A 14,127-nucleotide genomic window follows, 5' to 3' on the forward strand; every position below is an offset into this window, starting at 1 on the left:
CATACTACGCGATGCGATTTTATCGGGCAGCTTCGTAGAAGCGAAAAATCGTTTCATTCGGCTCTGCTTCGATCACTCGAGGAGCTGCGGTAGTGACCTCAATTTTTTACAGAAAATTATATGTGATGACATTGGCTAGAAGATTTTAAAGGTAAGCGTACCGTCGTGTCTCCTGGTATCGTTTGTCCGATCATTTTGTCAGGTTGCTCGTAAAGCTTCTATTGCGAGATCCGTTCGGTCGCATGTTCCATTGTATTATCATATTATGTAACATAAACTTACGATTGATCTTGCGATGGAACTTTTTGAAAATTAACGTGTACGCGATATACCGGATACACGGAACAGGGACGTCTAGAGACTGTAGTCACTCGAATTTCATCAAATTTCATTGCATTTAAAATGTAACGGTGGCTCGGCTTTGATCGACGTTCTAATATAATTAACGAAATAACACGCGTGATGTCTTTGTCGGATAATAACATAGCCAAGTCCACGTGCACGCGACGCGTTACGACATTCGATCGAAACCGTACATGTACAAATGATCGGAATATATCGCTACTCGAATCGACGTGATCTTTGTTATCGATTAAATACCGATCGAAAAGATGTCTCGCGTGTCGATGCCTTAGGGTTAACGCGCGAGATCGATACCGCCGCTTTGTCCGATTTCTTAGGAAATAACTTTTCATTTTTTTTCCCCCTTTAGAAATTCGTCGTTTCCAAATTCCATGTGACCAATCACAAAATGAAAACAATCATGTCTGCATCGTTGACGAAAAGAATCGTGTTCCAACAATTTTCCCTCGTACGACGTTACGGATCGTTTTCCAGGTTAGCTGACCGCCGTCTTCATGATAGCTCGTGCTTTATCTCGAAGAAACGGTTTTATCTGCCGCCTCTTGGATCGAAAAGCTCGTACATTGATAATTCGTATAACGTACAATTTTCAGCAGTGACTCATGCGGCACGTTCGACCTGGTAATCGTAGGCGGTGGCATCGTTGGATGTGCCACTGCCCGGGAAATGATGATACGACACCCGAATCTAAAGATGGCGATAGTTGAGAAAGAAAGTGCTTTGGCGATGCATCAGACAGGACATAATAGCGGAGTTGTACATGCCGGCATTTATTATACCCCCGGCAGCATGAAAGTAAACAGAAACAAAAACAATTACGTATTTTTTAGGCTGACCTTTTCTTTCGATAGCTCTGAAATTACTTGAAATAATATGGAATTCGTTGACCGGATATTAGAACAACTTAACTTCGTTAAGAGATTCTTGATCCGGCAGGAAATCGTTACAGGCAAAACTATGCGTGGAAGGTTTGAAACTGTCGTACGAATATCTTTGCAAGCACAACATTCCCCACAACAAGGTTGGCAAATTGATCGTTGCTCAGAACAAAGAGCAGGTTAAAAGGATAGACGATCTGTTCGATCGAGGAACGAAGAACAACGTACCGGATCTTGAACTGGTCGACAAAGATTGCATACCGAAATACGAGCCTAAGTGTCGAGTAAATGAACGTTAAAGTTAATGTTGCCTTAGCGTAAGAAGCAGAACTCTCTTTCACTTCGTTCCTCTCTCTCTCGATAAAACATACACGTACATTGCACAGGGAGAAAAAGCACTGTGGTCGCCTTGGACGGGTATAGTCGATTGGGCCGTGGTCTGTAAGCGTTTCGCCGAAGATTTCCAGAAGATGGGCGGTCAAATATTTTTAAATTTCGAGGTAACCGGTTTCGCGGAAATGGCAGAATCTCACGATGAAAATGAATTGGTTCCCATTTCGGTACAATCCAAGCGGAAAGTAAGTCTCTCCTTTTTCTTTCTTACTCTATTATCTTTCTCTTCTTTCCTCGTTGTTCTTCACTTCGTTTACAGTGTTTAGCAACGAAACACGTGTTGACCTGCGCCGGTCTGCACTCCGATCGTTTAGCCGTGATGACGGGTTGCGATCGGAGCCCACGAATCGTACCGTTTCGTGGCGAGTATCTGTTACTGAGCGAAAAGAAAAAACATTTATGCACGACCAATATATATCCTGTACCGGATCCCAGATTTCCATTTCTGGGCGTTCATTTCACGCCCAGGGTGAACGGTGATATATGGCTTGGTCCGAACGCTGTCTTAGCATTTGCCAGGGAGGGTTATCGGTGCGTTTTATCGAACCACCGTACCATACGTTGAACATATTTCAACATCACGGCAACTCACGATTTTCTAGATTTTCTATATATTTTCAGATGGCGTGACATAAACATAAAGGATTGTATAGAAATGGCGAAATTCCCTGGATTATACAAACTGTGCTTCCGATACTTTATACCCGGGTGCAAGGAAATGATCAAATCTATCTTTTACTCGCTAGCGGTGTCGGACTTGCAAAAATTTATTCCTCAAGTAACCGTCAAAGATGTCAAGAGGTAAACACAATGATATCTTCAAGTTCAGTTTGCGGCTTCGCGCCGAGGTACATCCGTCTCACGTGTTGCATCTTGTTCGTTACATGCAGAGGACCAGCGGGTGTTAGGGCTCAGGCATTGGACAACAACGGAAAACTAGTGGACGATTTCGTTTTTGACGTTGGAAAAGGCAGTATCGGCAGTAGAGTAATTCATTGCCGGAATGCACCTTCCCCCGCCGCTACTAGCTCCATGGCAATCGCGAAGCATATTGCCGATAAACTAGAAACTGATTTTCAATTTTAACCATCCCAAAGAATTTTCTACTCGTAATGCATGTTGTTTTGATATGACGATAGATTCATTTATTATTTATCACTGATTTATGCGCATGTGTACGTGTACGTGTATGTATGTTACATGTATGTACATATGTATATCTCTTGTTACACGATTATACACACAAATCTTTGTACTTCGGGATACAGAAATAAAACGAAGAAAATCTCTGTTCGTACTGTACGATTGTAAGAATACCGCATTAAATGATTCGAAATCCAGTCCCCGATATCATAAGACGCGAATTTGCAAAATCCCAAGCAGCAGTCGAATGATATCCCATATTTGAAAGGACAACTCCATATTCGCTTAACGCAAACATGGAATAGACTGAAATAATGCGAACGATTCGTTATCCGGTTTCATTTCGTTTTAACTAAACTGCAGGACTTACCTAGAGGCTCGCAATATCTATTATGCCTATAGAAAAAATAACATGCACATATTGTAGACAGCACATTTAACACCATTGCTCTCCATTTCCATTTCATGGAAGCAGTTTCCGATGATTCTCTTGTAACGTTACGACAATTTTTCATAATAAAATATGTTACAACCATATGAATAAAAGACATTATCAAAAATGTTATAAAAGATAATTTGTGGAAGGCTGTAAGAAAAATACGTGTTACTTTACTTTGTTCCTTTGACTATCCATCAAACCCGTGCATTCATGGATATTTATATACATACCATAATTTTCATCGGACGTCCAAAAGCTTAAAGTAACTAGGGATATGTTTTCAACGGTATACGTAACAATTGCAATGTTACATATACTTTGTGCCCATTTATAAATATGTTCTTTGTAATAACGGCAATACATAACTAACACTAAAACTCTTATCACTGCTTGCACAGCAATCGCAATTTTCCATACATCTCTCTGTGGTCTGTAATGTCCAATCGCTGCTGATACGGATGGTAAAAAATTATACACCTAGTACAAAATTGAATCTCATGTATCCATGTCGCGCACACGCACACACACACACACACATATACACGCATAATGTAATTAATCGTAATGAATAATAAGAATGTGGAAACAAGCAGAACTGCCAGAGAATAAGTAACATACCTTACAATGAGTGGAGGTGGAATGCTCGAAATTGTATATAACAGACCACATGACGCAAAAGGTAAATGCCAAGAACGGTAAAGAGACAGTGAACCATGCTAATTTAGCAAAAGGTAAAACAACACGCGCTTTCGACATGTCCTCTTCCACTAACGGAATATATTCCGACCCCACTCTTGCCTTACTCATCGTATAACATTTGAGATACTTATTTACGTCATAAGAAGCGAGTTTGATACCCTTAACAAGCTAAAGTATAAAACGTTTTATTGGTTAGCGAGCGAAGAACACCGAGTTTCCTTGATCCTTTTATGTCGTCTACGATCTACTGCACGTCGACGACAGCCGCATCGAGCCGAATAAACATCGTCACATCCGACGAAAGAATAATTAGACGAATGAAAATAATTATAATCTTCGAATACTAACATTTTTCAACGGAAGTATCACAACGCGCGCGTTACCATCTTAACGTAAAATCGATTCGATCCGTCCTCTTCGAGTTGACGCATTCTGCGTGTTCTCGTAGCTACACGGTTCCGTTCATTCCTACCAGATTGCGCTAGTTTATCGTTTACGTACAGTTTACTATCAGCTGTTTAGATTGTTGTGTACTTGCGCATCGTCGAGATAACTGGTATTTACTAATCGTAAAAAGTGCGTAAATTTCATTTCACGTTTACCATGAGAAGTTGTTGCTGTAGTTAACACGTGTATCCGAGTCGAGGCAGTTAGCGTCGAGTGTATTGTCGTGAAAATACTTCAGTTAAAAGCGATTTTGTTCGTTTGAGGTTAGATTTCCCAAGTGGTGTTGGAGAAGAGCGTTCATACATTCTCTACCAATAAAGACAACAGAAATTCATCGAAAAATTTTCAAACATGTAAGTGGAATTTTTCTTCGACATATCCTCTGTGACACCTTTCAAGTAATATTTACCATAGTCAGAGTCGATTCTGTAGGCAATTCCGTATTTATGTGTGTATTATATACAGACCCAAATGTACACGCAAGCACACGTGTACATGTAAGTGGGCACCTAACAAAAGATGCTCCAAAAAATATCACTTAAAAATAAGAATCATTTCGAACGCGTATCGACTTATACGAAACACACTCGTTGCAACAGTAAATTATCGCGGAACGATGATGATCAATGGTCGATATTACGTCTCGGTTGTTTACAATGACTAATTTGGTTAATTTGGCATCGGAATCGAGGCAGCTCGTAGATTCCGGTCGAAACGAAGCTGTCGGTTAAATTCTGATCTCGGTGGGCGAACGTAAATATTTCTCTCCGAGATTATTGGGAACGTAACAAACGGCAGAAGTATTTATCGAAAAATTGATTGTTTCCTTTGCCAGTAACTAAATGGCACGCATTTCGCGAGAAATGGAAATATTTATATCTGCACTGGCAAGCGCAGACTATCGGCTTCACGCTCCAACTGAAATTGTGTGTATTACCGTCACCAAATTCTATTTGTGTCAAAGAATTTCAAGTTGATAGCGTGTAGATACCGATACCGAATCAACGTGTTTTAGGAATCGAAATGTTCTTATTTTTTCCGCAAATCGGGACTCGAAAGCAGGGAAACCGAGGATCGCGACGGAGCATTCTCTCGATTGCGTTACGATCCTTGGTATCGAGCAATTTGGCACGACTCGTTCTTCCGGATTAAATACTTTGGCATGATTTCTGGTACGTCTATCGCGCGATCCTCTGGTCGTTTCTTTCGGTTGCAAACGGCCGATAATCTCGTTTTCGGGCATCGAACGAAATGGCGTTTGGATTTTCCAAAATACCACACGCGACGTAGGTAGGAATGCGAGAATGTAAGAAGAGGGATTGGAAACGCGCGAGAAGAATCGAAATCGGGAAAGCTAAACGCGGTTTGTTATCGCCTAGAACTCGCAATGGAACCGATGCGGTCGTTCGACGCGATATCCGTGTTCCATTGCTAGTACCCCGTCTTCGAGAGACTGACGGGGATGACCGAGGAAGCGGAAACCAGGAGCGCAAAGGGTTTGCGGTTTCCACCCGTTTCCGGCAGGGGTGTAGGCGAAGGGGTAAACGGGTATACGTACAATCTAGTTTGGCGCGTGTATGCGTGCAGGACATAGAAAGACACGCGCGCAGGCGCTGATCGGACCCGTTCAACGCTCGACATCCGCGTGGCGCGAGTTAGAGGCCGCGTCGGCCTCGGTCTTTTAGTGTCGACCCGCTCCTCTGTTCGGTTTCATTGTACCATAGCGTGGGAGAGCCGCTCCTGAGGTTGCGATCGGGGATTCTTTTCATCTCCTCGAACGCGTTCCGTCTTTTCGTTTCTTTCCCTTTCTTTCCCTTTCTTTTCTTTTCTTTTCTTTTTTCTTTTCTTTTCTTTTCTTTTCTTACGTTCTTCTTCTCTTCTTCTCTCTTTTCTCGTCCCTTTGATTTGTTTCGTATCGTTTGATTCGTCCGAAAAGTAACATTGAACATGGCCCGACGCATCGCATAGCCGGACCACGAGGTTTATCCTTTGGAAAGGAGCTCGCCGGCGTTCGATGATACACATGTTTATCGTCGGGTATCCTCGAGAAGGGTTCGCCGCTAGATCGGTTCGAGCATGGGAAAGGTTTCCCCGGCGACTGGCGATCGCGAGGAGTAACGAGTGGTTCGGATGGAGTTCCGGTCGCTGCTCTTGATCGTCGAATCGCGGATCTAATCGTTGATTTTCGCGAAACCGAGAAGAATATGGCCGATACAAATGTCCCGCGACGCGAGACGTCGAGCCGCGAAGGGAAGGAGCCGAGGCGGAGGAACACCGCGCAGAGCAGATGGCGTATCTTAGCGAAGACGTTGATCGGTTCGCGAGGATCGGTGTTCACGGACGGAGAGGAGGACGTGTCTGTTCGCCGTTTCACCAGCTTCGGCCTGCTCGCGACCGTCCGGCTGGAGAACGCGTCCGAAGACTCGAGCTCCGCGTGGTACGAGTACTCGGCCATTTTGGAGAACAAGACGTTCGAGGTGCAGATCCGTTGGATAAAGAAGAGTTTCACGGCGAACGAACTGATCGGCTTCAACAACACCGGGAACGTTTGCGTCTGGCCTTCGGAGGAATGCTTGGCCTATTATCTGCTGAAGAACCGCGAGATCTGTCGGAACCGAAGAGTCCTCGAGCTCGGGGGCGGCATGAGCTGCTTGGCAGGCGTGATCGCTGCCAAGTACTGCGGTCCGAGCAGCGTCGCGCTCACGGATGGCAACGCGACCAGCGTGGAGAACGTTCGTCGCATCGTCGCTAGGAACGAGATGGCCGATTTCGTCGAGTGCCGCGTCCTTCGATGGAGCAAAGCTGCCAGAGCGATCAGGGCGGCTAGATCGGCCCGAGCGTTCCCTTACGCGAACCCCATGGGCCTTCGAATCAAGGTGATTTTTATGTCGGAAGCGTGCACGAAATCCGCTTCGATCGCGTCCAAAGCATATTCGCGCGGCAATTTATCGACCCTCTAGATTTCCTTCTCGTTTTCCGCGTTTCCCGCGTTTCCCGCGTTTCCCGCGTTTCCCGCGTTTCACGGTGAGACGCGATATCGAAACGAGTTGCCAACCGACCAATACCGTGACGCTTCCAGTACTTCGTTTGTCACTTGGACGCGTCGCGGAAGACGGAAAACGGAATACGGAGTACGGAAACTAAAGGACAGGGAACATGAGAAATGGAAAACGGAATGTATCGACAAGTTTCTGAATTGCATTTTTACGTAGAGCTGGACGACGGGAGACGGCGAGGCAGCGAATGTCCCGGAGAAATTGTACGACGTGATCCTATGCGCGGACTGTCTGTTCTTCGACGAGGTTCGCTCGGATCTGGTGGAAACGATTTTCGGCTGGCTGGCGAACGATGGCCTAGCTCTGGTAATGGCGCCCAGGCGCGGCACGACCTTTCAAAAATTCGCGGAAGCGGCCGCGAAACGAGGCTTTCTAGCGCGACAGATTGATCGTTACGACAACAAGGTTTGGTCGAGACATCTGGAGATGCTGGACCACAGCCAGGAGTATTGTCCGGACCTCCATTACCCGATCCTCCTGGAACTGACCAAGCAGAAGAGGTTGCCCTCCGGATGACGAACCTTTCTTTTCGCGCATTACTTTCGATACTTCCCTCTGCCGTATCGCAACGGCCCATTGTTCGCCTTGTATTCGAATGTATGCGCCAGCTTAGCCATTTTGTACGCGCGTCTATAGATCATCGACGCTTACGGACTAGCTGTAACGTTTGTGTCACAGTAGTGTACGTTCTGCGAGTACCTGATTTTAGACTGATGGCATTGGCAAACGAAAATCCGCAGCCTTTGCGATTATCGCGCTTGTAATTTATCCTTTCCACGAAATAGGCGATTCGCGTTAGGAAAACTGCTCGTTACGTTACCTCGCGCGTATTCTATCCTCGTGACTGCCAATGAAATCCATCCGTGGTACTATACGCGTTCGACGACGCGACGTCGATTACTTAGCTAGCGAAATATGCAAGTACTTGGACACCTATCTTTCAACGGATCACGCGGCAACCGCAGAGTCTTGCAACGTAAACAACCTCCCGCAAAGATTAACGCGAATCCTTATGTCTTCGCAGGTAGTTACGAGTTAATCAGCCTTCGCTCGACAATACCTCAGTAGTTTCCACGAAACCTGTACGAAGCTTGTTCGCTCTGCAAATCCATTGTAAAAACCGGTAGCCGCCGATCGTTGCAATTGTCAACGCTAATTCAATTTACACGTTTACACCGCACGATTGTACCGCTATCAAGATGACCCGACGAATCGCGGACAGCGATCCGTCTCGATCTCTCTTCTGAACATTTGTCTATATTCTGTCGATATTCTAATTCCTCGGGATCGATTCGTTTGAACGGTTCAATTTTCCTTGCAACTTCCGCACCTGCCGTATTGCCGAATAAAGTAAATAACCAATAATATCGTGTAAAATGTAGATTAAGATGAAAGTGTCGAGGGTCCAAGACGCGTCGGTAAAACAACTATAAGACGCTGTAAGATTTTTATCAACATACGAGCGCTCTATCTCTCTCTATCTCTTTCTCTCTCTTTCTCCGTCTGTTTGCTTGCCGTCTGTCTGCCTGTATGCGCGCGCGCGCAAGTAAGCGAGCGACACTGATTATGAACGAGCGTGTGACACTTACTCCATAACAATGACGGTTTGTTAGAGGTATTTGTCGCGAAACGTTATTCGAAACGTTATTCGAAACGTTATTCGAAACATCGAGGAAAAGTGAAACGCTTATTCCAACAAATTCGAATAGATACCGCGAAATCCCGATCGTTCCAAGAGCGATTATTTCTCCGTTGACCCACTTTTCTGTTGTGAATCGTTCGTTGTTTCTCGTACGTTAGTTTACGCTAGGTATTTCACGTTTCTCGTTGAATTTAGCCAAGGAAAGTCGTTGCCATTAATGAAAAAAAAAGAAACGGTCGAATGGTTGAATTATTTAGGAACGATGCCTGTTGTGTACACAGGATTGCCGCCTGACTTTTTTCTCGGGCGTTTTGTAACTGGTTACGATCGATTTTGCGAATCGCGTAGTTACTTCCAAGGACCAATTTAGTTAAGTCTAGTCGAGTGTCTAGTCGGTGTTACCAAATATCCGTTATTCTGTTAGCTAGTCTATATCTTTGCGGAGAACGTTGCGTATTCGTAGATGCGTACAATATACGTAAGACGTGTAAGAGAATGTCACGGTTAATAAAATATTTTCATCGAACGAAAGTGCGGGGAACGGTTGGTCGGTTGAATTTTCTTTCGCAATTTTCTTTCGCAGCGACGAAGAAATCATTGGGATTTCGATCAGGATGTTCAGATTCTCGCGTGGAACTGTTCCGTGCAACACGGAAACGTCGATCGGCAGTGTTGGCCGCATTTATTGCCGACAAAAGGGAAACGTACCTGTTTTGTCCTATAGAAATTTATTATTAGTAGGTGGCACATAGATGTTTACTGACCTTCCCCTATGTAGGAACGCAATGCAGTCATGTAACGCGTTCTCATCGATTCAAAGAACGACATGGCTGCTCTATTATTAACCTCTCAACCAGAAATCACCGGAGCCGCGCGTGAATCGCAATGTGACGGGACAAGATCGTTACGTTTTTCCGTTTCCTTTGCCAACCTTGAATGGTTAAACGGTTAAACGGTTAAACGGCGAAACGGCTGAATCAGCCTGCGATTCGGCTTGAAAAATCTCTCTACGAGTCGATTCAACGGGTTGTAAAACATTCGAAATTGTTCGAAATATCCTTTTTACGATCTCGCAGACGACGCATTTACTCAGCCAAGACGCAATGCAAATCATCGACTCTGAAATTTCTCGCTCGGACTGACTTGGCAGCCTGTCCTTAAACGAGCTTCGGATAAAGTTCGGTGCCAACGATACTATCGTTTGTCGAGCTGTTTTGTAATTGAATTCGTTCCACGATATCAGTCCGCCGCGATACAAACTCGTCTCTTTCTTTGTTTCTCGAAACTCCTCGAAACTCCCTCGAAACTCCCTCGAGACTCCCTCGAAACCGGAGATTTCGGAGAGAATCGAAAAGATTCGAACGGGAGTGTTCATTTGTACGTGGAAAGTTGCCTTTCCAGTTTCGGGATGGGAACCCCTTTAACCACAGACTAAACGAAATAACAAACATTCCGGGCTTAGCCTGTCCACTGTCTGCCGAAGGAATTCGAGAAAACAACGGAACGAAAATCGAATATTAAAGCGGAATGTTAAACAAGCACGCGAAACTACCGCGAACGTAAGGGAGTGAACGCGGTTGGTTGTCTGGGCTATACAACTTACGTCCGTTGTAGCGTCTTTAATCGGTGCACGCGGTTCGGCTCCGAGGAGGTTTGGTTCCGCCACCGGCGGCGATTCACGGTATCCGCTGCGTTCGCTGTTAGTCTATTCTCCAGATGGTATCGAAGGCTCGCTTAGGAAACGTTCGGTACTGTTCGCCCGCACGGATAGCGTCCCCTTTTCAGCGCCGGTTCCGAACGACGGAACGTGTTTACAACCCTCCATGGTAAAATTAGAACATACATACTCGCTCTTTTTTTTCGTGTAGCCGTGGAACCATAAAACGATCTACGAAACGATCGGCCTTCGAACCGTGGTACACGTATGCGCGTCCACGTGTACATTTTCGGGCGGAAGACGACGAGTGATCGGGCCGCGAGAGATTTCCATCGATTTCCTGCTGGTCGATCGTTAAATCATCGAGAATGACGACAGACGCGAAACCCGAACGCGTAAATCGTTGGAAAACATTCGCGCGAACGAGCAGACGGAAGAACGGCGCGTGCCATTAAACCATCAGTCAACCACCCGCCAAGTCAAACAAAACCGTCGTCTCGTCTCAACTGATCCGTAATTCGCGAATCGTAGCCAAACGAGAAGTATCCCGCCGCGGACAAGAATACATACTATTTTTCCTCGGAAGCTCGAGGATGAAAATAATAACCCGTTTTACCGTAACTCCGATCGGATCCGAATTGCGTTCGGCCGATCGATTCAAGGCTGCCGCACGACACTGAGAATGATTTTCTAAACGGATAAGAGAATAATGGATCGCGGCGGCCCGTAAACCTGTTCATCGACGTCCAATCGGTAGGTTTGCGAAAAGATACCACTCGCATTAGATGCAAACGCGTATCGTGACTCAAGGTACGTGCCAAAAAGCGCGCACGAAAATATACACCGACGTTAATGGGCAACGAACACCATCGTTCCCGATGGTTCTATTCGTGTGTCGGGCCGGGTTTGGGATCCACGCGGTAACCGGAATGGCAGTCGATTCAACCTCTAGCCTCCAGAATCTGGAGAATCTCTGTCCAATGACGCGTTTCGCCGCGCATACAACATATCTACGTAACTTGTCTGTAGAGCACCGCGCTGCCAATTCTATAAACATCGGAGAAGATTACGATTACGATGAAGGATAAACGACCATCAACGCGGCGAATCATCCGAACGCGTCCAATCCCTGTACCCTCGGGTTTCCCCTGCGAGTACGCGCGTATGTACTTGTTTATCGTGAAGCGTACGCGCGATACAATGAGGAGGTCGGTCGAAGCGTATTTACGATGCACCTCTAATCGGTCTGTAACCTAGGCAGCTCTCCCTCTTACCTATATATAGAACTGTGTCGCTATTAATACAGACTCTATTATTAATAGAGAATGCGGCGTTGTTGGGACAGTTGTGATTGCTTCGGTGCGCGATTCTCCATCTCTTTTCAGCTATTCGGCCGATTTATCGCGCCACGCGTTCCCCGCGATCTATAACGGAGGGGAAGAAAAGCAGCTGCTGCTCCCCGGTTTTCGAGCTCGAGAGTGTCTGAGGGTCGCCGAGTCGTCGCCTAATTAGCAGTTAATTCGTTAGAGATGCGATATCGAGGAAAGTGTCTCCGCTGCGATAATTGTCGCGCGGAAACTAGCTGTTTTTTCCCTCTACGAGCTGCTTCTTTCTCCTCTCCGCTCCTCCTCGTCGCGTCGAACGCGCGGAACGCTCCCAATCGCGCGATTCGCGGGAAATCGCCGTGTTCGATCGAGGAAAAACATTAACTTAAAAACTACTCTTATTCGTTGTTTCAGGGCGGATTATTGGAAATCCCAAGGTCGGAAGTTTTGCGATTTCTGCAAATGTTGGATCGCCGACAACAAACCGAGTATCGACTTTCACGAAGGCGGCAAGAAGCACAAAGACAATGTCAGCAAACGACTCAAAGAGATACATAAAAACAGCGCGAAGCAAGCGAAACAAAATAAAAAGATGGAGGATGACATTAAAAAGATGGAAAGCGTAAGTTTCATTTCAGCGAATCTCCAAGCGAACGTTTACATGATTGTTCTTCTCTCCCGTATAAAGATAACTTACGAAAACGCGTTTTCGATGTTCAGGCAGCAATGGCTGCATACCTGAAAGACGTCGAAAACAACACCAGAGACATGACCGCCGACAGAATCATCGAAGAAAAAAGGAACAGAATCGAGATGAAAGACGTGCGTATCCACACACATACGCCCGCGCGCGCGCGCGCGAGCGTAAACGCGAGCGTAAACGCTTTTCCTAATGATATTCGATAAAATAGTAACTTCTTCCTAAAACGTATCGTTAACTTCAGACGTCGAGTGCGCGCAACTGCGTGCCAATGATTGCCCCAGAGACGACTGCTGGACTCAAACGCAAAACTCAACAGGTACATAGATACATCACGCGTAAACTGTTTACGCGAAAACCGTTGACGCTGCCGGAATTTCTTTCAGCTTCCTCATGAAATTGACCCGTGCGATCCAACTTTATCTAGAAGTAGCAGAGGACAGTGCCAGCAGCCGAGAATTCAACCGAAAGCCGAAAACAAGGCTCAGGGGAAGAGTAAAGGGGGCAAGGGCAAGGGGAAAGGAAGGAAACCGCAAGAAGAAGATCGCCCCGCGAAACCGGCGAGGAAGCTTTGGTACGAGGCGCGAAGTCCGGAAGGATACACCTATTATTGGCACATCGAAACCAACGGTGCGTCTTTCGATCCTCTCGTTGTCGAGTATATATTCGTATTAACGCGGACACGATGCTTTCGGCTGGCGCAGAGTCCGTATGGGATCCACCCGAGGAGGGGTACATGACGTTCAGCGAACAAGAGGAGGAAGCGAAGGAGCAAACTCTTCAGGAACAATTACTGCAACAGTTGGAAGAGGAAGAAGCGATCGCGAACGCGGATATTATCGAGGAGAAGCGGGCGAACGCCGAACGAGAGAAATGGAAAGAAATGAGGAAACTGAGCGATTCGGTTCAACGACCGGGGAACGAGCGGCTCGACGAACCAACCGAAACTAGTAAACACGAGGAAGAACATCGGACGTACAGAAGGGACTACACGATCGAACCGTGCGAGAAACCGCATCCTTACGGTCCTTGGCAAACCGTTCGAACCATGTAAGTGTCTATTTTCATTTCGAATCGCGCACCAATCATTCTTCTGTTCGTTCGTTAAATATTCATTGCATTTCAGTGAAACGACACCGGTAGACTTACAATTACCCCAGCAGAAGCTAAGCGCGCCATTGGTCACCTTCGAAAAAGCAGAACTACCTCCTGCGCAGAAAACGTTCAAGGAGAAGACAATCACGCGAATCGAGACGGGTGACAGCGACGACGAACGTGAGCCAACTGGGTTCAAAAAACGAAAAATTGGCAACAAAAATGTACGAAAACGATTAAACGATGACTGATAGTTGTAACAGTACCGATTCTATTTCGTCCCGTTTATC

General features: G+C 46.0%; 4 protein-coding genes across 8 annotated transcripts; 3 read left to right on the top strand and 1 right to left on the bottom strand.

Annotated features, from left to right (window-relative positions):
- On the top strand, positions 1-2,948 carry L2HGDH (L-2-hydroxyglutarate dehydrogenase). 2 transcript variants are annotated; one of them, XM_031989514.2, is made up of 8 exons: positions 1-151; positions 713-837; positions 957-1,158; positions 1,313-1,525; positions 1,628-1,819; positions 1,894-2,165; positions 2,256-2,435; positions 2,525-2,948. In XM_031989514.2, the coding sequence occupies exons 2-8, from the start codon at positions 752-754 to the stop codon at positions 2,718-2,720; spliced, it is 1,341 nt and encodes a 446-aa protein (XP_031845374.1). In that variant the 5' UTR covers positions 1-151; positions 713-751; the 3' UTR covers positions 2,721-2,948. The 2 variants fall into 2 exon arrangements, with proteins under 2 accessions (XP_031845374.1, XP_031845375.1); XM_031989515.2 differs by having other exon boundaries at positions 960-1,158.
- On the bottom strand, positions 2,934-13,132 carry LOC116432501 (post-GPI attachment to proteins factor 2). 2 transcript variants are annotated; one of them, XM_076370855.1, is made up of 4 exons: positions 12,740-13,132; positions 3,447-3,693; positions 3,148-3,363; positions 2,934-3,083 (listed from the first exon to the last, which is right to left on the bottom strand). In XM_076370855.1, exons 1-4 carry the CDS (start codon positions 12,776-12,778, stop codon positions 2,956-2,958), a joined length of 630 nt encoding a protein of 209 aa, XP_076226970.1. In that variant the 5' UTR covers positions 12,779-13,132; the 3' UTR covers positions 2,934-2,955. The 2 variants fall into 2 exon arrangements, with proteins under 2 accessions (XP_076226970.1, XP_031845381.1); XM_031989521.2 differs by lacking the exon at positions 12,740-13,132 and adding an exon at positions 3,835-4,402.
- LOC116432499 (uncharacterized) lies at positions 4,412-14,088 on the top strand. Of its 3 annotated transcripts, XM_031989518.2 has the most exons (8): positions 4,412-4,491; positions 4,631-4,715; positions 12,457-12,664; positions 12,763-12,864; positions 12,987-13,061; positions 13,129-13,372; positions 13,447-13,792; positions 13,869-14,088. In XM_031989518.2, coding segments are annotated over exons 2-8 (1,197 nt in total). In that variant the 5' UTR covers positions 4,412-4,491; positions 4,631-4,713. The 3 variants fall into 3 exon arrangements, with proteins under 3 accessions (XP_031845378.2, XP_031845377.2, XP_031845376.2); XM_031989517.2 differs by lacking the exon at positions 4,412-4,491 and having other exon boundaries at positions 4,566-4,715; XM_031989516.2 differs by lacking the exons at positions 4,412-4,491; positions 4,631-4,715 and adding an exon at positions 10,762-10,886.
- On the top strand, positions 6,037-9,601 carry LOC116432500 (calmodulin-lysine N-methyltransferase). The gene is made up of 2 exons (XM_031989520.2): positions 6,037-7,238; positions 7,575-9,601. Exons 1-2 carry the CDS (start codon positions 6,567-6,569, stop codon positions 7,932-7,934), a joined length of 1,032 nt encoding a protein of 343 aa, XP_031845380.1. The 5' UTR covers positions 6,037-6,566; the 3' UTR covers positions 7,935-9,601.
- Positions 14,089-14,127: the final 39 nt, after the last annotated feature.

This window comes from Nomia melanderi, chromosome 9 (assembly GCF_051020985.1).
Source record: "Nomia melanderi isolate GNS246 chromosome 9, iyNomMela1, whole genome shotgun sequence".
NCBI classification, from domain to species: domain Eukaryota; kingdom Metazoa; phylum Arthropoda; class Insecta; order Hymenoptera; family Halictidae; genus Nomia; species Nomia melanderi.